Source organism: Macaca thibetana, chromosome 16 (genome assembly GCF_024542745.1).
Source record: "Macaca thibetana thibetana isolate TM-01 chromosome 16, ASM2454274v1, whole genome shotgun sequence".
In the NCBI taxonomy this organism is placed as follows: domain Eukaryota; kingdom Metazoa; phylum Chordata; class Mammalia; order Primates; family Cercopithecidae; genus Macaca; species Macaca thibetana.
Window position 1 is genome coordinate 15,792,504 of NC_065593.1, and position 26,280 is coordinate 15,818,783.

General features: G+C 48.4%; 3 protein-coding genes across 6 annotated transcripts in view; all 3 read left to right on the forward strand.

The window, feature by feature from the left end:
- Positions 1-26,280, forward strand: part of LOC126939805 (uncharacterized) — a 910,157-nt gene that overhangs the window by 844,638 nt on the left and 39,239 nt on the right. The window lies entirely within an intron of this gene.
- Positions 1-26,280, forward strand: part of DERL2 (derlin 2) — a 434,214-nt gene that overhangs the window by 342,939 nt on the left and 64,995 nt on the right. The window lies entirely within an intron of this gene.
- Positions 1-26,280, forward strand: part of NLRP1 (NLR family pyrin domain containing 1) — a 56,565-nt gene that overhangs the window by 10,242 nt on the left and 20,043 nt on the right. Inside the window, exons 4-8 of one of the 3 annotated variants that reach the window (XM_050765197.1) lie at positions 697-2,413; positions 7,247-7,417; positions 19,593-19,763; positions 21,997-22,167; positions 24,264-24,434. In XM_050765197.1, the coding sequence (XP_050621154.1) occupies positions 697-2,413; positions 7,247-7,417; positions 19,593-19,763; positions 21,997-22,167; positions 24,264-24,434 (2,401 nt within the window). The remainder of the gene's footprint in view (positions 1-696; positions 2,414-7,246; positions 7,418-19,592; positions 19,764-21,996; positions 22,168-24,263; positions 24,435-26,280) is intronic. The other 2 variants (XM_050765199.1, XM_050765198.1) reach the window with 2 other exon arrangements.

Consider the following 26,280-nt stretch of genomic DNA (forward strand, 5'->3'; position numbering starts at 1 on the left):
ATGTCATTGCATCTGCAGGCTCCATGCTGCTGCGGATGTCTGGGAGACTGTGAGAACACACCTGAGTGTTATCTGCACTGGGGGCAAGGGACCCCCATCTGTCATCCACTAAGGGCATCTCCTGGACTGGAGAACTATCCCCCAGTATTTCTGGCCTGCCTGGCTTACAGGCAGAGAAAGAGCCCTCAGACAGATGACCACAGCTGTTGCCGAGGGACACGGTTGGCAGGTACCGCAACAGTGGGTGCTCAGGGGATGCTGTCAGCATCTGCTACACACTCTGGTATCTCCTCCACAACTCCATGACCTCCTACAACCCCCAGCTTACGGATGAGAAAACTGAGGCTCACAGGGGCTAATGGCCAGCATCACATGCTTAGTGAGGACAGAGAGTTTTGTCTGTTTTGTTCACTCTTTATCCCCAGCCCCTGTAGCAGCACCTGGCACATAGTAAGCCCTTGATAAATATTCAGTGAAGGAAAGTCATTCAGGGAGGGTGACTTGGTTGAGTCAAGACTTGAACTGGGATCTTCTACCGCAAAGCACATGCTCCTTCCGCCACATGGCGAGAACATAGCAGTGTCTGCAGCCAGCGCAGTGTGTGGCTTGGAATAGGTGCCTAAAACAGTTGTTTAATTAATTCACTCATTCTTCTATCCTCTACCTTTATGTTCCTTCTTTCCCTCCCTTACTTAGGAATCAGAGAAAGAGAGAGAGAGGAATCAGAGAAAGGCAGGTCTCCATGGGAGGCAGCAGTAGGAACGCCCCCACAGGTGCATACCAGCCTACAGCCCCACCACCACCCATGGGAGCCTTCTGCGAGAGAGAGCCTCTGTTCCACATGGTCCTGGAAAAATGAGGATTTGAACCAAAATTTCACACAGCTGCTGCTTCTACAAAGACCTCACCCCAGAAGCCATAAGCCGCTGGTCAAGGGAAGCTGGCCTCATGATGCGGAGGAGGATGTGGAGGAAGATCGAGGACGTTTAATTGAGATCAGAGACTTATTTGGCCCAGGCCTGGATATCCAAGAACCTCACGTAGTCATACTGCAGGGGGCTGCTGGAATTGGGAAGTCAACACTGGCCAGGCAGGTGAGGGAAGCCTGGGGGAGAGGCCAGCTGTATGGGGACCGCTTCCAGCATGTCTTCTACTTCAGCTGCAGAGAGCTGGCCCAGTGCAAGGTGGTGAGTCTCGCTGAACTCATCGGGAAAGACTGGCCAGCCGCTCAGGCTCCCATTAGACAGATCCTGTCCAGGCCAGAGCGGCTGCTCTTCATCCTCGACGGTGTGGATGAGCCAAGATGGGTCTTGCAGGAGTCGAGTTCCGAGCTCTGTCTGCACTGGAGCCAGCCGCAGCCGGCGGATGCACTGCTGGGCAGTTTGCTGGGGAAAACCATACTTCCCGAGGCATCCTTCCTGATCACGGCTCGGACCACAGCTCTGCAGAACCTCATTCCTTCTTTGGAGCAGGCACGCTGGGTAGAGGTCCTGGGGTTCTCTGAGTCCAGCAGGAGGGAATATTTCTACAAATATTTCACAGATGAAAGGCAAGCAATTAAAGCCTTTGGGTTGATCAAATCAAACAAAGAGCTCTGGGCCCTATGTCTCGTGCCCTGGGTGTCCTGGCTGGCCTGCACCTGCCTGATGGAGCAGATGAAGTGGAAGGAAGAACTCACACTGACCTCCAAGACCACCACGACCCTCTGTCTGCATTACCTTTCCCAGGCTCTCCAAGCTCAGCCATTGGGTCCCCAGCTCGGGGACATCTGCTCTCTGGCTGCTGAGGGCATCTGGCAAAAAAAGACCCTTTTCAGCCGAGATGACCTCAGGAAGCATGAGTTAGATGGGGCCATCATCTCTACCCTCTTAAAGATGGGTATTCTTCAAGAGCATCCCATCCCTCTGAGCTACAGCTTCATTCACCTCTGTTTCCAGGAGTTCTTTGCAGCAATGTCCTATGCCTTGGAGGATAAGAAGGGGAGAGGTAAACATGCTAATTGCATCATAGATTTGGAAAAGTTGCTAGAAGCGTATGGAACACATGGCCTGTTTGGGGCACCAACCACACGTTTCCTATTGGGCCTGTTAAGTGATGAAGGGAAGAGAGCGATGGAGAACATCTTTAACTGCCGGCTGTCTCAAGGGAGGAACCTGATGCAGTGGGTCCCGTCCCTGCGGCCCCTGCTACAGCCACACTCTCTGGACTTCCTCCACTGTTTGTACGAGACTCAGAACAAAACGTTCCTGACACAAATGATGGCCGATTTCCAAGAAATGGGCATGTGTGTGGAAACAGACATGGAGCTCCTGGTGTGCACTTTCTGCATTCAATTCTGCCGCCACGTGAAGAAGCTTCAACTGATTGAGGGCAGGCAGCACAGACCAGCATGGAGCCCCATCGGGATGGTCCTGTGAGTACCCAAAATACCCATGTCTCCAGCTCCTCTGTCGGTCCATAAGCCCGAGTGACCTGAGCACCAGAGGCATGCTCCCTGAGCCTGGGCAGGGGCGGGGGTGGCTAAAGGATCAGGGTCGCCAGTGACTTCTAACTACCCAATCTGACCACCATGCTCTGTCCACGTAAGCCCCTCTGCAGTGCCCGGCTGTGGGGCAAGCCTTGCTTGCTTCTGGAGAGGCCACTGGGCGCCGCCATGTCTACACCTCTCCTTCTACTCTTAGAATGACCGTCCACCTTCTCTCCTGGACGTGCTCCCCCCTTCCTACTGACCTTAGCTACCCCCACACTCCCCAAGGATCAGGCAGACCCCCTACCCCTGCTCCTCTCTCTGGGCATTCATTCTCTCGGAGAAATTGCTCCTCCAGCTGCTTCAGGAACCCTCTCAATGACAATGACATTGGCCCTGAGATCTTCCCCAGCAGCTCACAGAAAGAGTTTCCTACTTTTCCCTGCAAAACTGACTTCATAATTATTTGTGACCATGGTGCCACCATTGCCCCAGGCACTCAGCCTGAAACCCACCCTCTGGTTGTGTAAGAGCAGCTTCCTCTAACCATTCTCCAGCCCGGCAACCCTGAGAACTTCCCCATCCCAGTTCCCCGACCTCTGTCGCAGTATCGATCACATGGTATTGGTATGTGTCTATGTCCTGCTTTAGAGGATTCATTCCATAAGTATTTATTCAGCACTGATTCTATGCCAGGCCCTACAGATCACAGATTAAAAAGCACAATACCTGCCTTAAGGAGCTCAAACAATAGGGGAGAAGACAAACATTCATTTAATGACAAGAGAGAATGGTGCCTACAACAGTAGAGGTATGGACAAGGTACTGTGGTGGCCCAAGGGAGTGATCACATGAGTGGACAATAAAGATTCTCAGAGGAAGAAATGTTTGATGTGGGTCTTCATATTCAAATTTTTAAAACTTTTTCTCACAATAAAATTCATGTTCATTATGGGGAAAAAAAAAAAAAGATGTGTAGGCTGGGTGAAGTGCTTCCACCTGTAATTCCAGCACTTTGGGAGGCCGAAGCAGTTGGATCACTTGAGGCCAGGAGTTCGAGACCAGCCTGGCCAACATGGCAAAACCCCATCTCTACTAAAAAATACAAAAATTATCTGGGCATGGTGGCACATGCCTGTAATCCCAGCTATTAGGGAGGCTGAGGCATGAGGATCACTTGAATCTGGGAGACAGAGTTTCCAATCAGCCGAGATTGCAATACTGAACTCTAGCCTGGGCAACAGAGCCAGACTCTGTCTCAAAAAAAAAAAAAAAAAAAAAAAAGAAAAGATACGTACATAAGCAAAAAGATGAAAAGTAGTATTAACCAGAATTCTAGGACTCTGAAATGAAATGACTATCATTAAAAATTGGCCAGGTGTGGTGGCTCACACCTGTAATCCCAGTACTTTGGGAGGCCGAGGCAGGTGGATCACCTGAGATCAGGAGTTCGACACCAGCCTGGCCAACATGGTGAAACCCCGTTTCTACTAAAAATACATAAATTAGCCGAGCATGGTGTCAGGCACCTGTAATCCCAGCTGCTCCTCGGGAGGCTGAGGCAGGAGAATCGCTTGACCATTCAGGGGCAGACGTTGCAGTGAGCTGAGATTGTGCCACTTCACTCCAGCCTGGGCAAAAAAGCAAAACTCAGTCTCAAAAAAAAAAAAAAAAAAAAAATTAGTGGTCAATTGTAAGAACCCCAGTCTTTTTTCTATGTACATTTCCATGGCGAAATCAAACCATATTGTACATTTTATTTTATAGTCAGTTTTATTTTCTTCATATATCAAGGCTATCTTCTTGTGTGTGGGTGTGGGTTTTGGTTTTTTTTTTTTTTTTTTTGGTTTGTTGTTGTCTGAGACAGAGTCTCGCTCTGTCACCGAGGCTGGAGTGCAGTGGTGCAATCACAGCTCACTGTAGCCTGGACCACCCAGGCTTAAAGGATCCTCTTACCTCAGCCTCCCTAGAAGCTGAGACTATAGGAGCATGCCAACATGCAATGAGAATTTTTGTAAATTTTTTGTATAGAGATTGGGTTTCGCTACGTTAACCAAGCTGGTCTCAAACTCCTGGGCTCAGTCTGCTCACCTGGACATCCCAAAGTGCTGGGATCATAGGCGTGAGCCACCATGCCCAGCCTTTCATATACATATATGTGTGTGTGTGTGTGTGTGTGTGTGTGTGTGTGTGTGTAGAGAGAGAGAGAGATACAGAGAGAGAGACAGATAGACAGTCTCGCTCTGTCACTGGGCTGGAATGCAGTGGCACGATCTGGGCTCACTGCAACCTCTGCCTCCCAGATTCAAGCAATTCTCGTGCCTCAGCCTCCAGAGTAGCTGGGATTACAGGCACGCGCCACCACACGCAGCTAATTTTTTTGTCTTTTTAGTAGAAACGGGGTTTCACCATGTTGGCCAGGCTGTTCTCGAACTTCTGACCTCAAATGATCCTCCTGCCTCCGCCTTCCAAAGTGCTAGGGTCACAGGCATGAGCCACCATGCCCAGCCCTTCATATATTTTTAAGTAGTCTGATACAACACCATTTTGAATGACCTCATGCTATTCCATAGGGAAAGTGCCATGGCTGATTTGACCATTCTCCTGTTCTTGGCCATTGTAAGCTGTTTCTAGTTGTTCATGGTTATAAATGTGAGGTAGGTTTTAAAGGACCTGGATACAGGTACTGCAAGTAGCAGTGGACAGATGGGAAACCTTCGAAGAGTTCCAAGCAGCTACAGACAGAGGCCAGATGGTGGCTGGCCAGGGGATGGGGGCTGGGATGGGCAAAGGGAACCAAGAACACCAGGCCAGAGAAGAGAGTTTGGGATGGGCGGGAGCAAGTGGAGCCTTAAGAGAATGCCATGGGAAAGTCAGAGGCTTCAGCCGCAAGCGGGAGGAGGAATTTTCAAGGAACTGAATCGGCTAGTCTAGGCAGACAGAAGAATAAGACGTCTACTATAAACAAACAAGAAAGTTCAGGAAGAAAGGGTGGAGGTTGGCCAAGGGCTGTGGGAAGGAAGAGGAGAACCAACCAGAGATATTAAAGAAATGAAGATGGCAGGATGGGAGGTTCCAGGTATTCGGCGTGTGATTAAGCATTGTGCATTTTCAAATATAAATTTTTATTTTTTTCCCAGTCACCTTGATTAAGGATGGCAAATGCTGACAGAAATAAAACATTTAAAATGTATTTTTCAAGTTTCACAAAACTAAATGTAAAAGAAATTCAAATAAACTTTCATTTATGGCTTTTCTTCGTGTGTGTGTGTGTGTGTGTGTGTGCGTGTCTGTGTGTATGTGTCTGTGTGGGTGTGTGTCTGAGATGAGATCTCGCTGTGTCTCCCAGGAATAGTGCGGTGGCATGACCATACCCCACTGCAACCTTGGCCTCCCAGGTTCAAGCCATTCTCCTGCCTCAGCCTCCTAAGTAGCTGGGACTACAGGTGCACACCACCACGTCGGCTAATTTTTTTAGTTTTCTGTAGAAACAGGATCTTACTATGTTGCCCAGATTGGTCCCAAACTCCTGGGCTCAATCGATCTCCCTGCCTCTACCTCCTAAAGTACTGGGATTACAGGCAAGAGCCACTGCACTCAGCTGGCTTTTTCTGTATGTTTGTAGTACTTGTACTTCCACAGTTATTACAACTTAAAACTGCTCTAGGACTTTTGGGATACTCTGTAGTAGCTTTTAATTCTCACATACCCCTCTGCAGCAGGTGCTGTTGCTGTCCTCTTTTTGCAGCTGAGGAGATGGAGTGAGGCACAGAGGAGCAGAGCCCACGTGCAGGCAGCTCTTTGCCTCTGCTGCTTTCCCCCACATGGCTCTGCAGACTTACGGAGAAAGATGAATTAAGGTTGGGGATTTGTTGGGACAAATTAGATCAAAGAATTACTGGGATGTCGAGGTGGGGATATCCGGCCAGAAAATAGAAAACTCAGTCTGAAACTTGGAATAGAGCTTTGAGTAGTCGAAGCCTTGGAGGTAGATGAGGTCATCAAAGTAGTGTGTGAAAACAGATCGATTAAATGAAATCCCGTGAGTCGGAGTCCACTCTAACACTCTCAGACAAAGCCCATCATCCCCTCCCCTCAGGCTGCAAATATTCCCTCCTAGGGCGCTCCCCACAGCCGTCTCTCTCCTGCAGACCCTCTCCATGATCTTGTTATCCTGGGAAGGGGATCGGGTCCCCTGTGAGCCAACCTGGACAGTAGTGCATATGATCATACACAGTCTTCCATGACAACACCTTCCTCAGGCCATCTCTCCCAGGCTCTGCTCCTGCCTCCCATCTTCTTTCCTGGGCACTGGGACTCCAGAATGTCTGTGCCAGAGGAACACAGGTGTGTCTGCATCAAAGGGAGGAAGGCTGTCAAATTTTTTAATGAAAAATTGTTTTGTTATCTGCAGTGCCCAGCACAGAAGCCAGGCCCTATGCTGAGCAGTGCAGATTAAAAAAAAAAAAAAAAAAAAAAAAAGACAAATGTCTGTCCCTGCCCTCAAAGAACTCCCAGACTGAGGTGGAAACAGACATACAAGATGAACACTTCAGTGTGCTATGGTAAGGGCTGTAGAATGAGGAGCCACATGGAGGAGAGGGACCTAGCCCTGGGTGACGGGGGCGGACAGGCAGGGAGGCTGGTCAGTCCTGGAGATGGCACTACCCGCTGTGGCCTGGTGCTCAGGAGGACAAAGCCCAATTGTGTTGTGCAGAGCTGGGCACCTCAAATCCCTGCCAGACACATCACATCTCTCCTGTCCTCTCTCCCCCTCAGGTTCAGGTGGGTCCCAGTCACGGATGCCTACTGGGAGATTCTCTTCTCCGTCTTCAAGGTCACCAGAAACCTGAAGGAGCTGGACCTAAGTGGAAACTCGCTGAGCCACTCTGCAGTGAAGAGTCTTTGTAAGACCCTGAGACGCCCTCGCTGCCTCCTGGAGACCCTGCGGTGAGTCTGACCTGGATTCTGTTCTGAAGCAGGGATGGGGAAGAGATCCAAGGCGGAAGCTGAGTCTGGGCTGAGGGATTTGTGTTTGTATTTATCAAATATTCGTTGAGGCCCTCTCTGGCCAGGGTGACTTTAGTAAACACAGGTAGGATTTCTGGCTCATAAAAAAAAAAAAATTCCTTCATAAAGTGAGGTTTGAGGGAGGTCTGAAGAATACAGAGGATTTAACTAAGCGAAGCAGGAAGGAAAAATTCCAGGAAAAGAGAATAAGCACATACAAAGGCTCTGTGCAGAAGGCAGGATGAGGCAGTCAAGGAATTGAAAGCAGGCCAGTGTGGCTGGAGGGCAGATAGCAAAGGAGTGAGATAAGGCCACAGATACCAGCAGGAACCAGACTATGCAAGGTTTGGGCGCCATGTTGGATTTGGGGTCTTTTCCTGATGGTGTGGAATTTTAAGCAGAAGGTTGACAAGATCAGTACATTTTCAAAATAGAAACTGACTGCAACATGAAAGATGGATTGGAAGAGTGCAAAAGTAGAGGTTGGGAAACCAATTAGTAAGAAAATTGCAGTAGTCCCTGCAAAGATGGTGATAGCTTAGACTAAGGAAAATTATAGTACTTTTTGTAACAGACAGTCATAGCTTGGACTATGGTATTGGCAATGGATATGGAACAAAGTGGCTAGATGTAAGAGAGCTGCAAAAGTAAAATCAACTAGGCTCAGTGATGGATTGAATTTAGGGAAAAAAGGAAGAGGAAGATATCAAGGATGATTTTAGGTTTCTGACCAAAGCAGCTCATGGGATAGTGGCATCTTCATTAAGATGGGGAATACGAAAAGAAAAGTGATTTGGGGGGTGGAGCGTCATGAGTGTGATCTTGTGCTTGCTGATTTCAAGATCCTTTCAAGGTATCCAACTGGACATGCCAAATAGGTATCAAATAAAGCTCTATCCAAAGATAAGATTGCCCCATAAAACAAATCTCAACAAATTTGCAAGGACTGAAATCATACAGAGTATATCCTCTGACCATGATAAAATGAAATTAGAAATCAACAATAGAAGGAAAGTTGAGGAGTTCATAAATACACTGAAATTAAAACCACACTCCTAAATAACCAAGGGCCAAAGAAGAAATCACAAAGGAAATTAGAAAATACTTTGAGAGGGATGAAAGCAAAATCACAACATGCCAAAATGTATTGGATGCAGTTAATGCAGTGCTTAAAGGGAAATTTATAGTTATAAATGCCTCTATTTAAAACAACAAAAAAAGGAAAGATAGAGCCAGACATGATGGCCCATGCCTATAATCCCAAAGCTTTGGAAGGCCAAGGCAGGACGATTGCCTTAGGCCAGGAGTTTGAGACCAGCCTGGGCAACATACAGAGACCCTGTCTCTACAAAAACATAAAATAAAAAATTAGTTGAGAATGATGTGTGCCTGTTGTCATAACTACTTGGGAGGCTGAGACGGGAGGATCACTTGAGCCCAGGAATTCAACACTGCAGTGAGCTGTGATTATGCCACTGCACTTCAAGCTGGGCAACAGAGACAGATCTTATCTCTACAAAAGTTTTTTTAATTAATGAAAAAATGAAAAGATACCACTACACACTTATCAGAATGGCCAAAATCCAAAACACTGACAATACCAAATGCTGGTGAGGATGTGGAACAACAGGAACTCTCATTCATTGCTGGTGGGAATGTAAAATGAGACAGCCCCTTTGGAATACAGTCTAGCAGTTTTCTACAAAACAAAATATACTTTTACCATAGGATCCGGCAATCGCACTCCTTGATATTTACCAAAATGAATTGAATACCTCTGTCCACGCCAAAACCTGCACGTGAATGTTTATGGCAGCCTTGTTCATCATTGCTAAAACTTGGAAGCAAGCTGTCCTTCAGAAAGTGAATGGACTCATAAATTGTGGTACAAACAGACAGTGGACTATTAATCAATGCTAAAAAGAAAGAAGCTATCAAGCTACAAAAAGATATGGAGAAACTTTAAATGCATGTTACTAAAAGAAGCCAATCTGAAAAGGCTACATGCTGTATGATTCCAACTGTATGACATTCTGGAAGAGGCAAAAACAAGGAGATAGTAAAAAACATTAGTGGTTTCCAGGGCTTGGGGGAAGGGAGGAATTAATAGAGCACAGAAGAGTTCTAGGGCAGTGAAACTATTCTATATACTATAATCGTGCATACGTATAATTTTACAGCAATCAAAATCCATAGAATGGACACCACCAAAAGTGAGCCCTAATGTAAACTATGGACTTCGGGTGATGATGTGTCCATGTCAGTCTACCAGTTGTAACAAATGTCACCACAATGTACTAGTGTGGTACAGCATGTCAATTGTGGGAAAGATTGTATGAGGGATGCAGGGACAGGGAGTATATGGGAACTCTGTACTTTTTGCTCAGTTTTACTGTGAACCTAAAACTACTCTAAAAAATAAAATCTATTGAAGAAGGAAGAGAAGAAGAAGTGGAGAAATCTCAAAGCAGTAACCTAAACTTACACTTTAAGAATTTGTTTTCCTTGAGTCTTTCATGTTAGTAAAGAAATTTTTTTAAAAAGCAAACAAAACCAAAAGCAAGCAGGGGGAAAGAAATAATAAAGACTAGAGTAGAGATAAATGAAACAGAGAATAGAAAACAATACAGAAAACCAATGAAACTAAACGTTAGTTCTTTAAAAATACCAACAAAATTTGACACCTTTTAGCTAGATTAAAATTAAAAGTAAGCAGATTCAGATTACTAAAATCAGAAATAAAAGATGGGGTATCAAAACTGAACTTCCAGAAATAAAAGGATTATAAGTGAAAATTATGAAATATTGTAAGCCAACAAATTAGATAACCCAGATGGAATGGGCCAACTTCCAGAAAGACACAAATACCTAAACTGACTTAAGAAGAAATACAAAATCTTAATAGACTTGTAACAAACACAGATATTGAATTAGTAAGTTAAAAACTTTCTGTGAAACAAAATCCAGGCCCAGATGGCTTTACTGGTGAATTCTACCAAATATTTAAGGAAGAATTAACACTTATCTTTTCAAACTCTTCCAAAAATAGCAGAAAAGAGAACACATGCCAATTTGTTCTATGAGACCAATATTACCCTGATACCAAAATTAGACTAAGATAACCAGAAGCATCACAAGAGAAAAAAAATCTACAAGCCAACATCCTTTATGGATATATATGCAAAATTACATAACAAAATACTGGCAATATATAAAAAGGATTGTAGACCATGACCAAAGGGGATTTATCCCAAGAATACAAATTGAGTTTAACCTAAGAAAATTGATCAATGTAATGCAAGATGTTAATAGAACAAAGAACACAAACCAATGGTTATCTCAAAGACAAAAAAAAAGCATCTGACAAAATCTAACACCTTTTCATATTGAAAACACTCAGCAAACTAGAAATAAAAGGGAACTTTATCAACCTGATAAAGTTGTTACCAGTGAAAAACCCACAGCTAACATTATACTTAATGGTGGATGACTGAGTGCTTTCCCCCTAAGATTAGGAATAAGACAAAGATGTCTGTTCTTGCCATTTCTATTCAACATTGTACTCAAGGTTCCATCCAGAGCAATTAAGCAAGAAAATGAAATTAACGGCTTCCAGATTGAAAAGAAAGTAAACTATTATTTGCAGGTGACATGACGTTGTATGTAGAAAATCCTAAGGAATCTACAAATACTCAAATTAGGGCCAGGTGTGGTGGCTCATGCCCTGTAATCTCAGCACTTTGGGAGGCTGAGGTGGGTGGATCGCTTGAGTTCCGGAGTTCAAGACCAGCCTGGGTAACGTGGCAAAACCCTGTCTCTACCAAAACTACAAAAAATTAGCCAGGCGTGGTGGCACACTCCTATAGTCCCAGCTACTCAGGAGGCTGAGGTAGGAGAATTGCTTCAGCCTGGTAGGCAGAGGTAGCAATGAGCTGAGATTGTGCCACTGCACTCCAACCTGGGTGACAAAGGGAGACCCTCTTGAAAAAGAAAGAAAAAAAAACTACAATTTCAGCAAGGTTTCAGGAAACAAGATCAATATACAAAAATTCGTTGTACTGCTATACACTAGCAGTGAACAATCCAAAAATTAAATTAGGAAAACAATAAATTTAACAAAAGAAAGCTTGTACACAGGGAACTACAAAAAATGGTTGAAAGAAATCATATAAGACCTAAACAAATGAAAAGATGTCCCGTGTTCATAGATCGGAAGACTTGATATTATTAAAATGACAATACCCCCCAAACTGATGTACAGATTCAACACAATCCCAGCTGCCATTTTTGCAGAAATGGACAAGCTGATTCTAAAATTCACAGGCAAAAATAAGATTGCATGTCAAGCCTGGGGAACACCCCCACCCCAGTATTTAATGGCCAAAGAAGAGCCGACAAACAAGCCTGAGAAGGAGGGAGGGGCCACAGAGATGAAAGGGACACCAGGAAAGAGGCGTCATGGAACCCAACAGAGCAGAAGGTCTCAAGGAGGTCAGCAGGGGCTACTGCTGCTGGGAGGTCAAGTAAGATAAGTACTGAAATTTGTCCATAGGATTAGTGATAGGAAAGTCATGAATAACCTCAGGAGAAGTAGCTTACGTGGCATGAAGAGGCCAGAATGCAGACTGGAGTGGATTAAAGAGGGAGAAAGAGGTTAAAAAATGAGATCTCAAATACACTTTTTTCAAAGACTTTGATACTGAAAAGGAGGAAAGCACTAAAGCAGAGGGGATGGTGGGCTGAGTAAATGTATGTGTCTGTCCATCTGCTTACTTGCATTTAAGAAGGAAAAGATCTCAGTTTGAGAATCGGTGGAGGAGGAGTGATAAAAGACACAAGAAGGAGAAGGAATCATTGATGACTCTCTATCTTCAGAGGGAGGAGGGAGGAGAAAGATTGGCCTTGGAAGAGGGAGGAAATGTCTCCTTTACTGTAACAGGAGGGGAGATGAGGACAGGGAAGAGAGAAGTAGGAACATAGGTTTCACTCTGAGAAGCTGAGAGGTTCCCATCTGATGGCTTCATTTTTGTCTGAGAAATAGGAATTCAGTTGTCTGCTAGGAGTGAGTGTGAGGGTTGAGGTGCTGGATGTTTGGAAAAGGCAAGATCTTCAAATGGCTATAATAGAGTGTGAGATCTCTGCCTGTCAGGCATTTCTGTGGCCCATGTGAGGGTCGTGGTTATGATTCCAGATGGCAGCCACATTCCCTGTTGCACAGGTGGGAGTTGGGGTGGAGAGTGGGAAGATAGCAGAATTCAGGGTTAGCCAGAGGAATGTGATGGAAGGTCAGAGGGTAAGAAATTCAGGGATACTGCCAATGAAGGATCATGGAATCTAAGCTACATTCTAAGGAAATTGAAGAAAAGAAAGTGATAAGAGATTGAGAGAAGGGAGATTGCAAAAAAGGAAAGCAATCAAGAGATTGCTCATTGAAAAGGAGTTACAGTGGGAGAAGTTGAGCAGGCAGAGTAAGGAGGCAAGCCCAGCCTCGTGCTGTGACTTTCTGTATCCATGAAGCTGCTCTACCCACTCCTAAGACCTATCCAAGGAGAACCACCAGAGTCCAGTAACAATGCTTTTGAGTAGGACTAAGGAATCCTGGTTCTACCTCAAACTTCACACCCCAGTAGGAAGACACCAATCTTCAATGTACTCTTTTTACATTGGCATAGAATTTCACTATCTCAAACCCAAACACCTCCATATCCATTAATTCCTTGGGCCTTCCAAAAAACACCCTGCAAAAATGGCAGAGCAGGGACAATTATTTCCATTTTCTATATCTAAAGAATGGGCTGGGGAAAGATATTTCCTGGAGCCAGATACACACAGTTCAAATCTTGCCTCTAACAGTTACAGATTGAAAACTATGGGTAGGTTTCTTTAGCAAGTTTCAGTTTATTCATTAATAACATGGATTTACCATGTCTATTGCACAAGGTGGCTACAAAGTCAAAGGAGATCATGTGTGCTATGTACTTAGGGTCATGTATGCTGTGTACTTAGGATCATGTATGCTATGTACTTAGGGTCATGTATGCTATATACTTAGGGTCATGTATGCTGTGTACTTAGGGTCACGTATGCTATGTACTTAGGGTCATGTATGCTATATACTTAGGGTCATGTATGCTATGTACTTAGGGTCACGTATGCTATGTACTTAGGGTCATGTATGCTAGGTACTTAGGATCACGTATGCTATGTACTTAGGATCACGTGTACTATGTACTTCGGGTCATGTATGCTATGTACTTAGGATCACGTATGCTATGTACTTAGTGCCTAAGTTGTCCTAAGAGGCTCAGAGAAATTAACAACTTTCCAAATTCACATAGTTAGCACTGGGAGAGCCGGACACAACTCAGTGAGGGCATGACCCAGCACCAACACCTGCCTCCTCTGTATGAGGTAAGCCGGGGCCTGATTAATTCTGGCTCACTGGGGGTAGCACCATAAAAAGAAAGAAAAGTGGCCTAAGATTACCAAATCTGGATCAGGCAAATGTGACTATTTCCCACAGTAAAAACGTCTCCACACGGAAGAACGCACAGCCTTACACACGCTTGGATGCCGGACTACCCAAGACCCACAAGCAAAGCCCTAACTAATGATTGTATTTCTATGTTTTTATTTACCTGCATCTCCCCATTTCCTCCCCCTCCTCGCCCCGGTAACCACCATTTATTCTTCCTTTGTATGTATTTTACTTTTTTAACATTTCACCCACAAGTGAGACCATGTAGTGTTTTTCTTTCTATGTCTGGCTTATTTCACTTTTGGATTTATCTTGAAATACATTGAGTAAGCTGGTGTCAAGAATTCTAGGGTTTTTTCACTAATGGCATGTAAAATTGAGCACATTACACAGACAAAGGAGAAATTGGTGGGAGTGGGGGTGGAGAGCTCAAAAAAAGAATGCTGGAAAGAGCAAGGTCAGGGGAGAGACCAGACAGAGGGTGTGGAATCAGACACATGAGGGTGGACCCTTGGCCTCCTCTGGGACAGAAGAGAAAGGACTATGTGATGACACAGGCAGCTGAGGACGGAGAGGTGGAGGGACATTGAGGGTTTTGGTTTCCACAGCAGCAGCATCCTTTAAGCACTAACCTTCTGCCAGGGGCTTCCCTAAGAACATGGCATACATGATCTCCTTGGATCTTTGCAGCCAGCTGGTACAACAGACATGGCAGATCCATGATATTGATGAGTGAACTGAAACTTGATAAAGACATCTGCCATGCTCTTCAACTTGTAACTGACAGAGGCAAGATTTGAACCCGTGTCTCTCTCTAGCCCCAAAGCCTGTGCCCTTCATCTGCCCACTGGGGTCACTACTGCCCAGGGTCAGATGGCCTCAGCCTCCTCACAGAGGTCCAATACCAAGTGTCTTCACTGGGGCTTGGGAATGGGTAGGACTGGAGGAGGGAAGTCCACACAGCACAGCTTGTAATGGTAACTTGTTCAAAAATGAATAAAGCCCCAAGAGAGATGCATTTGTTTATGCTGAGATGAGTCCTGGGGGCAGGAACATGCCCAGTGAAAATGAGCTTGTCAACAAGCAGGAAATCAGATAAGCCAGGTGGGTAAAACTGACCACCCAGGGAGAGAGTGAGCTGGCAGGAGACAGCCATCTGGGAAGTAGGCCCTCAGCTGTGAGATGCCAGCCACAGGCGGTGAGCACAGAGCCACATCTGCCAGCTGTGTCTGGACTTTCTTGGGCCACATTCTGCAGCTCAGGGTTGGGAGCAGAGAAGGAAGACAGCGATTGTCCACGGAGACATTACCAAGGGCCTGGTGCACTCTAAAATGCCAAGTGCTCTACAATGCCACATACTGAGTCATGTCGTGTGTGTCTGTATGTGTGTCTGTGTGTGTGTGTGTCTGTATATGGCTGTGTGTGTGTGTCTGTGTGTGTGTATCTGTGTGTGTATGTGTCTGTGATGTGTGTCTGTGTGTGTCTGTGTGTCTGTGTGTGTGCCTATGTCTGCGTGTGCCTCTGTGTGTCTGTCTGCGTGTGTCTCTGTGTGCCTGTGTGTGTCTGTGTGTCTGTGTGTGTGTGTGTCTGTGTGTCTGTGTGTCTGTGTGTGTCTGTGTGTGTGCCTGTGTGTGTCTGTGTGTGTGCCTGTGTGTGTCTGTGTGTCTGTGTGTGTGCCTGTGTGTGTGCCTGTGTGTGTATGTGTGTCTGTGTGTGTGTGTGCCTGTGTCTGCGTGTGCCTGTGTGTGTCTATGTGTGTCTGTGTGTGTCTGTGTGTCTGTGTGTGTGTGCCTGTGTGTCTGTGTGTGTGTGTGCCTGTGTCTGTGTGTGTGTGTGTCTATGTGTGTCTGTGTGTGTCTGTGTGTCTGTGTGTGTGTGCCTGTGTGTGTGTGTGTGTGTGTGCCTGTGTCTGCGTGTGCCTGTGTGTCTGTGTGTGTCTGTGTGTGCCTGTGTGTGTCTGTATCTGTGTGTGTGTGTGTGTGTGTCTGTATCTGTGTCTGTCTGTGTGTCTGTGTGTGTGTCTGTATCTGTGTGTGTGTGTGTGTGTGTGTGTGTGTCTGTGTGTAAGAGAGACAGGGGGAATTGGGGTTTCGCTCCATCACCCAAGCTGGAGTGCAGTGGTGTGATCATGACTCAGTGCAGCCTCAAACTCCTGGACACAAGCCATCCTCCTGCCTTGGCCTCCAGAAGTGCTGGGATTACAGGCGGGAGTCACCGCACCTTGCCAGGATGTGTGTTTAATACAGCTGACCTTGGATTCCTGGTTGGATAGGAAAGTCCAGAAGGAAGTCAGAGAAAAACAAAGGGGAAAAGTAGGTCTTGTGAGAGCAAGGAGAGACAGGGATTTTGGAGGGGATGTCCCAGAGGCTCCTGAAACTCAGCATATTCTTACCTAGACTCTCCTCCCTAACTAAAAACAAACTGCTCCTCCTCTCAGAACCAACTGCATCATTTTCAGGACCCAGTACAAAATGAAAATGCAGTGTCCTAGCTCAAAAGTCAGGATGAAAGTGCTGTTAAAGGTACCAAGATAGAGAGCTTTTTCTTTCTTCCATAGTTTCTCTCTCAACCTATCCCAGTGTCTTTTATTTGCTATTTAACGATGCATTCCCTTGGGCACTGGGACACTAGCAGTGATTGTCCAGACCCTCAAAGGTGCCTGGAAGCCTCCCCACAGCTGAGCATGTGCACATGGCCCACCAGATGCAGGCTGCCTCTCCCACAAGTCACCAGACCCAGGCACCATGGCCCAGAGTGGGTAAAATGTCAAGCCAGACATCTGTCCTTCCCATGGGCCACCACCCCAGCCTAAAGCAGATGGGAGACCCTCCAGGGTATTGCCAGGATGCATTACCTGTCCAGATCAGTGGTGGGGGAGACTGGCCCCCACCAAATCACCAAATGTGCCATGATGCTGCCAGCCCACATCGAGAAAGGCTGCCACCGGCCCTACCCTAGGATGCCCCACCTCAACCTACCCATGCCTGATCCAAGCCCCTACCAGCGATAAAGCGTGGCAGTAATCACTGGGCTGAGGGGCAGGTTGAGTGGGGATCCCACAACACTCAAATGCAGGATGGCCAAGAACTGTTTCACCCCGAGGAAAGGAGGGAGGTAGCAGGAGGTGGCATCACCTATGAGCTGAGGCCCCATGGTCCCATCAGACTTCACCTACGAGACACAAATTTAAGGACAAAATGATTAAGAAATTCAAGATGGCCACCACAGAGCATTAATCCCCCAATCTAGAAGGGTCCTCCTCACACCCCTTTCAGTTCCGGGTCCTTCTGAGCACAGGGCCCTGTGCAACTACCCTGGTAGTACACGGATGAAACTGACACTGTTCTCACATCTACCTTCTCAGTAAGTGACAGCAGCTTCTACTCTGAATCCAACCTAGAGGCCTCCCTGGATTCCACTGAGTGCCACAGGGTCTACTCGAGGCATCTCCCGAAGTTGCTGCTCTGACCCCATTGCTCATCCTCCCTGCCCTTGCCTCCCACCTTTCCCCACCCAGCCACCTCCACTCCCTCAGGGATCTTGCTTTTTTTTTTTTTTTTTTTTTTGAGACAGAGTCCCGCTCTGTTACCCAGGCTGGAGTGCAGTGGCACGATCTCAGCTCACTACAGCCTCCCTCAGGGATTGTTCTAAAGCAATGTAGAGACCAGGTTACTGCTGTCCTCAAGAACTTTCATGGGCTTATCACTGCCACAGGAAAATAGGTCTAAACATCTTATAATGACATCCGAGACCTACCACTGTCTTGATATTTTCCAGCTTTACCCTCAAACTTTCTCTCTACCTGAGTAGCCTTTATGCCAACATCACTATATGAACCGCCTGCTGTGAATTCACATCTGCCCTACCAGCCACACGTGCCCCTGCCTCCACCCTCACCTCAGTGAACCCCTCATTTAAGGCTCACCTTTTCCTCCCTGCCTTGGCAATCACTCATTCCTCTGCCTTCAGCTGTACCTGACGTACCCCTCTTTTGATGCTATTTCATTCATTTATTTACTACATACTTACTAAGCACCTACTATATGCTAGACCCTGCTCTGGGCACTGGGATATGACTAGCAATGAAAATGGGGCTGGGCACGGTGGCTCATGCCTGTAATCCTAACACTTTGGGAGGCTGAGGTGGGTGGATCACCTGAGATCAGGAGTTCAAGACGAGCCTGGCCAACATGGCGAAACCCTTTTAGCCAGGCGTGGTGGCTGGCACCTGTAGTCCTAGCTACTCAGGAGGCTGAGGCAGGAGAATCCCTTGAACCCAGGGGACAGAGGTTGCAGTGAGCTGAGATCATGCCAGTGCACTCCAGCCTGGGTGACAGAGCAAGACTGCATCTCACACGAAGGAAGGGAGAAAGGAAGGGAGTGAGGGAGGAAGGAAGGAAGGGAGTGAGGGAGGAAGGAAGGGAGGGAGGGAGGAGAGGGAGGGAGGGAGGGAAAGAAAGAGAAAGAGAGGAAGAGAGCGAGGGAGGAAGGTAGGGAGGGAGGGAAGGAAGGAAGGAGAGAAAAAAAGAAAGGAAGGAAGGGAGAGAGAGAAAGGAAGGAAGGAGAGAAACAGGAAGAGAGGAAAGAAGGAAGGAGAGAGAAACAGGAAGAGAGGAAGGAAGGAAGGAAGGAGGGAAGGAAGGAAGGAAATGGGCAAAATTCCTTCCTCCAGGAGCTGACATTCTAGTTGGGAGGGAGAACAAGAAGCCAAATAAGTAAGTAAAATATATTGTGAGTGACATGAGCTATAGAGAAAAGTAAAGCAGAAAGAAGCAGGGAGTCTGGGGGGTAGGTGTTCAATTTTAAGTGGAGAGATGAGGCAAGATGTCACCAAAGCGACTTCCTTCTGAGCAAAGACCTGACGCAAGTAGAGGAGCAAACCATGAGTTATCAGTGCCAGAAGATTGTTCCGGGCAGAAGCAGCAGCAGAAGCAGCAGGTGCAGAGGCCTTAGGTGGAACTGTGCCTGGGGTGTGGAAGGAATAGATAGAGGGGCAGTGAGGATGGAGCTAAAAGAGATTAGAGGTAAGGGCTGGGCGCGGTGGCTCACACCTGTAATCCCAGCACTTTGGGAGGCCGAGGCGGGTGAATCACAAGGTCAGGAGATCGAGACCATCCTGGCTAACACAGTGAAACCCCATCTCTACTAAAAATACAAAAAATTAGCCAGGTGTTGTGGCGGGTGCCTGTAGTCCCAGCTACTCGGGAGGCTGAGGCAGGAGAATGGCGTGAACCCGGGAGGCGGAGCTTGCAGTGAGCCGAGATCGCGCCACTGCACTCCAGCCTGGGCGACAGAGCGAGACTCCGTCTCAAAAAAAAAAAAAAAAAAAAAAAAGGTGAGGACAGAGATTATGAGGATCCAAGTCCTCAGGGCCCTGTAGACCAGGAAACGGACCTTGAATTGTACTCTGAGTAAGGTGGGGAAATTGGAGGGTTTTTAATCAAAAAGGATCGAAAAACTATGTGTTTCTGTGTCTATCCCCAAGTACCCTGTGCATTTCTGGGGCCTGGGAGGGTTTTCTAAACCTCTGCCTCGCCCACAGGCCTGGCGCATAGTAGGTGATCAATGGGTGCGTATGGGTGTTTGTTGAATCAACAGGTGAGTAACCTCAAGACTGGGGGTGTGTGTCTTCCACAGGTTGGCCAGCTGTGGCCTCACAGCTGAGGACTGCAAGGACCTGGCCTCTGGGCTGAGAGTCAACCAGAACCTGACCGTGCTGGACCTGAGCTTCAATGTGCTCACGGATGCTGGAGCCAGACACCTTTGCCAGAGACTGAGTTGGCCGTGCTGCACGCTGCAGCGACTGCAGTAATTGTTCTTGGTGGGCAGGGGGAGGTGGAGGGAACCACCTGCCACCATGAGGCAGGTGGAGGGTAAGGGCAGAGAGAAGGTGAGACCTGCTTTGTGGGAGTGGGAGGAGCCTGCAGGATCTCAGCCAGGGAGTAGAGGCTCGGGAGGAAGCTCGTCCACCCTTGGACGGAGGGAGCGGGCCTCCAGTCTCCAAACACGGCAAGAGAAGCCAAGTTGAGTCAAGGGGCATGAATGCAAGGTGGGGACAGGGGGCAGAATTTGTGGCCATTTTCACAGACTGCCACAGAGGAGGATGATAATAGTGCCCACTGCATAGAGCTATGAGGATTGCAGCAATGTTTTTCTATCCCTCTCCTGTTCCCACCAGCTGTGATCTGCCCAGTAACAGGTCCTCTTACTTGGCATTCTGGGGTTCTGCCATGGAGAGCTGAAATCACTGGTGTCCACTGAATTCCATTTTCTATCTCATCCGAGGGGACAGAGCCATCCCCCCCTACCATGTAGAAACAAGTCCGGGCGCAGTGGCTCATGCCTGTCATCCCAGCACTTTGGGAGGTCGAGGCAGGCGGATCACTTGAGGTCAGGAGTTCGAGACCAGCCTGGCCAACATGGTGAAACCTCGTCTCTACTAAAAATACAAAAAGTAGCCAGGCATGATGGTGGGAACCTGTAATCCCAGCTACTCAGGGAGCCTGAGGCAGGAGAATCACTTGAACACAGAAGGTGGGCATTGCAGTGAGCTGAAATCACATCATTACACTCCAGCCTGGGCGACAGAACGAGACTTCTTCTCAAAAAAGAGAAGAAAAGAAACAAGAGTGAATAGTTCCCTCTCCTGGTCCTGCTGGGCCTCCTCCCTCCATGCACAAAGTTACACATACCCCTCCGTGCACCCGCTCAGGGCTGCCTTCGGGTCTTCTTTTGTTTCTGCCCAAGCCCTGAAAGATCCTTGTTTACACCTCGCGAGATCCTTGTTCACACATCACACGTCCCTTCCTTCTTCCCAAGGCCAAACCTCTCCCTTTCCCAGGGCCACTGCCTGCTTCCCCACTTAGTAACCCTGATCAGAGTTGATGGGAAGGGGAGACAACGCGGATCCCATCCTAACATCAGGGGTCGGCGATCCCTGGTCAGCTAGGAACTCGGTAACACTTGTAAGATTGAATCCTCGCTACATCTACAGAAGACAAGATTGGGTCTCGGAGAGGTTCATTATTTTCCCAAGGCCACATAGCCAGGAAGTAGCTGCACCAGGATTTGAAGCCAGGTCTGACGTCAAAGCCTGGTTTTCCATTTTCCCAGTCCCCTGTCTTAGCAAAGGCCCTGTAACGCTTTGTGACATTTACAAGCTTGGACTGCAGCTGGGTCTCAGCAGACCCAGCTGGGGCAGCCAACAGTTCTAGAAGCAGGGCTGAGACCCCAAGAGCAGAGGATCCCCAGACAGGGGATCCCCCAGAGAGAGCCCTACACATATACAACATACAGCAGATACATAGCCCTTTTCTGGCATAAATGCTAGCACAGCACAAACTCTGCCCTGCACTTTGCTTTATCGGTTAAAATATATGCTAGAGACGGTCCCACATCAGTACATACAAAGTCACATCGTTCTTTTTAATCACAGCGTGGAATTTCACTACATGGATGTACCATCATTTTTGTCCATTGCCTGTTATGAGCAGCCAGCTTGTCTCCAGTGTTTGCTGTAAACTGCAGCAGTTACCATCCCCCCATGCGTCCTGAGACCCAGCATATTATCTGTAGCTTAACTTTCAAAAAATAGAACTGCTGGGAAAAGGGTATGTTGCTAATTTTGCCCTCTAAAAAGGCCCTCCTGGCCGGGTGCGGTGGCTCACACCTGTAACCCCAGCACTTCGGGAGGCCTGGGACACAGAGCGAGACCTCATCTCAAAAAAAACGAAAAAGGAAAGAGAAGACAGACCCAGGTGTACAAGGGGGACATTGACTAAGTTACTCATCAGTGTGGACACAGTGAGGGGACAGGATCAGGTGAACCACACAGGATTGAGAAAGGGTGGGTGCCGGCATCCTGAGGGGTTCCGTGGCTGCAAGAGGAAAGTGAAAATCTCAGGTTAGTTTGTATCTTCTCTGCTTGTCACCCCAGACCCTCAAAAGGCCACAGATGCTAGGAAGGAAGATCAGACCCTAGTTACCCTGAAGAGCGAGCCCTCAGGACAATGACCTGGGCTGCTGTGTATCTTTCCTGCAGGCTGGTCAGCTGTGGCCTCACATCTGGGTGCTGCCAGGACCTGGCCTCTATGCTCAGCACCAGCCCCATCCTGATGGAGCTAGACCTGCAGCAGAACAACCTGGGCGACACTGGTGTGCGACTGCTGTGTGAGGGGCTCAGGCATCCTGCCTGCCAACTCACACGCCTGGGGTAAGGCCCTGGAGGTCCCTTCTGGGCAGAGGGCAGGGAAGAGGGTTGTGGGGGTGTCGGACAGGGGAAGGAAAAAGGACTGATAAATGCATAGTCAACCCAAGTTTCTTACCTGCTCTACATCTTATACCATGTGACTTAGACAAGTCACCAAATTCTCTGGGACTCTGTTTCTTCATCTGTGGAATGGGAGTATCATACCCACCTCATGGATGATAATGATTTAAAATGTGTATAAAAACAAGGCGGTAGCTCACGCCTGTAATCTCAGCACTCTGGGAGGTCGATGTGGGTGGATCACTTGAGGTCAGGAGTTCGAGACCAGCCTGGCCAACATGTTGAAACCCCATCTCTACTAAAACTACAAAATTACCTGGGCATGGTGGTGTGCACCTGTAACCCCAGCTACTCAGGGGACTGAGGCAGGAGAATCACTTGAACCCGGGAGGCAAAGGTTGCAGTGAGCAGAGATTGTGCCACTTCACTCCAGCCTGGGTGACAGAGTGAGACTCCATTTCAAAACAACAAAATAGAGGCCCCACTAATCAAGGGGTACATGTTTATCAAGATTAAATGGGCCACAGTGAGCCTCTCCAAGTGACCTGTTATCAGCCCCTGCCAAGTGCATCTCTGTAACGACTCACATTGCAAGGGCGAGAGAAGAACTTTATCTGGAAAGATAGCAGAAACAGCCTGCCCCTCCAGCCTTGCTTCTCCTCCTAGGTGAGCCACCGGTCCCTTCCCTGTTATTCCTGGCCCGTGAACAGCAAGAACCCAGGCTCCCCTGGCCCCACAGCAGCCAGCCAAGAAACCCCGACCTGGATTCCACGGGGCCTGCAGCTCAGCTATGGGAGAGGCAGACTCATCCACCTGGATAATACTAGGCAGGCTGGAGAGCTGTGGCACTGCTCAGCACAGCATGCGGGTAGCAACGTGGCCCTGTCCTGGGACAGTGCACGCTCCAGACCCCAGTGTGTGGTGAGGAGCCCAGGATAGGTCCTCAGTTCTAGATGAAGCCTTCATACTCCCCCTCTTCTAACCTCATATGAGCTCCCTCATTTTCCTCCTGGACTGCAGGTGCCCTTAATATTGAAACCCACCAAAGCATCCTATGTCAGCTGGCTCTGGGTGTTTAGCAGGGATGATGTGGTTAACAATGAGACCCAGGTTGGCTGGTCACGGTGGCTCAAGCCTGTAATCCCAACACTTTGGGAGGCCGAAGAGGGCCAATCACCTGAGGCCAGAAGTTCAAGACCAGCCTGGCCAACATGGTGAAATCACGTCTCTACTAAAAATACAAAAAGTAGCCAGGCATGGTGGTGCATGCCTGTAATCCCAGCTACTCAGGAGGCTGAGGCAGGAGAATTGCTTGAATCCAGGAGGTGGAGGTTGCAATGAACTGAGATTGCGCCACTGCCCTCCAGCCTGGGCCACAGAGTGAGATTTCATCTCAAAAAGAAAAAGGAGGCCGGGCGCAGTGGCTCACGCCTGTAATCCCTGCACTTTGGGAGGCCGAGGCGGGCGGATCACGAGGTCAGTAGATCGAGACCATCCTGGCTAACACGGTGAAACCCCGTCTCTACTAAAATACAAAAAATTAGCCGGGCGCGGTGGCGGGCGCCTGTAGTCCCAGCTACTCGGGAGGCTGAGGCAGGAGAATGGCGCGAACCCGGGAGGCGGAGCTTGCAGTGAGCCGAGATGGTGCCACTGCACTCCAGCCTGGGTGACAGAGTGAAGACTCCGCCTCAAAAAAAAAAAAAAAAAAAAAAAGGAAAGAGAAAACAGTTAGACCCAGGTGTACAAGTGGGACATTGAGTAAGTTACTCATCAGTGTGGACAGAGTGAGGGAACAGGATCGAGTGAATCACACAAGATTGAGAAAGGGTGGGTGCCGGCATCCTGAGGGGTTCCGTGGCTGCAAGAGGAAAGTGAAAATCTCCCAGGTTACTGCAAGCCAGGAAAGTTTGTATCTTCTCTGCTTGTCATCCCAGACCCTCAAAAGGCCACAGATGCTAGGAAGGAAGATCAGACCCTAGTTACCCTGAAGAGCAAACCCTCAGGACAGTGACCTGGGCTGCTGTGTATCTTTCCTGCAGGCTGGTCAGCTGTGGCCTCACGTCTGGCTGCTGCCAGGACCTGGCCTCTGTGCTCAGCGCCAGCCCCTTCCTGATGGAGCTAGACCTGCAGCAGAACAACCTGGGCGACACTGGTGTGCGACTGCTGTGTGAGGGGCTCAGGCATCCTGCCTGCCAACTCACACGCCTGGGGTAAGGCCCTGGAGGTCCCTTCTGGGCAGAGGGCAGGGAAGAGGGATGTGGGGGTGTCGGACAGGGCATGGAAAAAGGAAGGACTGATAAATGCATAGTCAACCCAAGTTTCTTACCAGCTCTACAGCTTACACCGTGTAACTCAGACAAGTCACCAAATTCTCTGGGACTCTGTTTCTTCATCTGTGGAATGGGAGTATCATACCCACCTCATGGATTGTAATGGAATAAAATGTGCATAAAAACAAGGACAGGCAGGGCGTGGTGGCTCACGCCTGTAATCCCAGCACTTTGGGAGGCCAAGGCGGGTGGATCACTTGAGGTCAGGAGTTTGAGACCAGCCTGGCCAACATGGTGAAACCCCATCTCTACTAAAAATATAAAAATTAACCGGGCATGGTGGTGTGCACCTGTGACCCCTAGCTACTCCGGGGACTGAGGCAGGAGAATCACTTGAACCCGGGAGGCAGAGGTTGCAGTGAGCTTAGATCACAGCACTGCACTCTAGTCTGGGCAACAGAGTGAGACTCAGTCTCAAAATTTAATTAATTAATTAATCAATCAAATAAAAACAAGGACAGTGCTGGGAAGAGAGTCAGGCATGATCAAATGATAACTGTTACTGAGGTTGCATGCTGTAAGGGACTCCCAGGTTCCCCTCACTCCAGGGCAGCGCTTCATTCATTCATTTACTCATTCATTCATTCACTGAGTGCCTCCTATGTGTAAGCACCAGGCCAGGCCCTGGGGTACAAGAGTGAGCAAACAGACATGGGCCCTGCCCTCCTGAAGCTTCCACTCTAGTGGGGAGGAGATGGACACTGGTCACCTGTAAATGCAGAAGTCTGTATTTATGAGCTCTGTGGAGTGCTAAGAAAGGAAAGTACAGGGTATTATGAGAATGTAATATTGAGGGAGGATGGGATTTGATCAAAATCCCATTCTCAGGGAAGGCCAGGGAGGACTTCCCTGAGAAAGCGACGTCAGGCTGAGGTCTGAAGGAGGAATAGGTAGCCAGGCCAAGTTTGGGAGAGTAGTCCAGGCCAAGGGATGATGTGGGGAAAGGCCCGGAACAAAGAGGCACTTGAACCCTGGAGAGCTGAAGGACCCTGAGCAGCCGGATTGGAGTGAGCCCCCAGCCCTCATTTCCCATCCCGTAGGCCCCAGAGATTCTCACCCTTCCCCGAGGAGCCACCCCCACGCTATCTCTGGGCCACTTCCACTCCCCTCCACCTCCTGGGAGCAAGCCCACAGGTGGCTTCTGTCTTGACACTTACCTATGGCTCCTGCCAGGGGCCCTGCCATGTGCTCAGGGAGCAGACGGGGGCTCCAAACCCCCACATCCAGAGCCTTCTCAGAGGGGGTCCGGGAAGCCTGGGCCCCGGGCCTTCCTCAGCCAGGCCTCCCAAACCTAAAGAAGTGGTCAAGGCAAAATAACGGAAATAAATAGTCTACATTTGGGTTCTCCTGTAGCTGACATTGGCCATTTACAACCATGGGAACTCCATCCGAGGGGGCAGCACCTTTGCACCCCAGTCTGCTGCTCCCCACTGAGATTTTTGGCTATCACTACCTCCCTTATGCCGAAGAGCCTCTCTCCAGAGCTTGGCCGTGGCAGGCAGATGTGGCTTCAGGCCGCAGCTCAACACTTACCCATCAAACCTGGGCTGCTTCCGAGGGGGTTTACCCTCTGGAGTCCTGAGTAGGTGTCCACCTCCTTCCCTCCTGGAGCCAGGAGTTAGTTGAGAAGAAGAACCCTCTACTTCAAGGGCTGCGCTCCTCCCCAGGGGCAGAACGGCTGTAACAGCAGTAGGGGAACGCGTGCGGAGCCCTTCGCAGGAGGCAG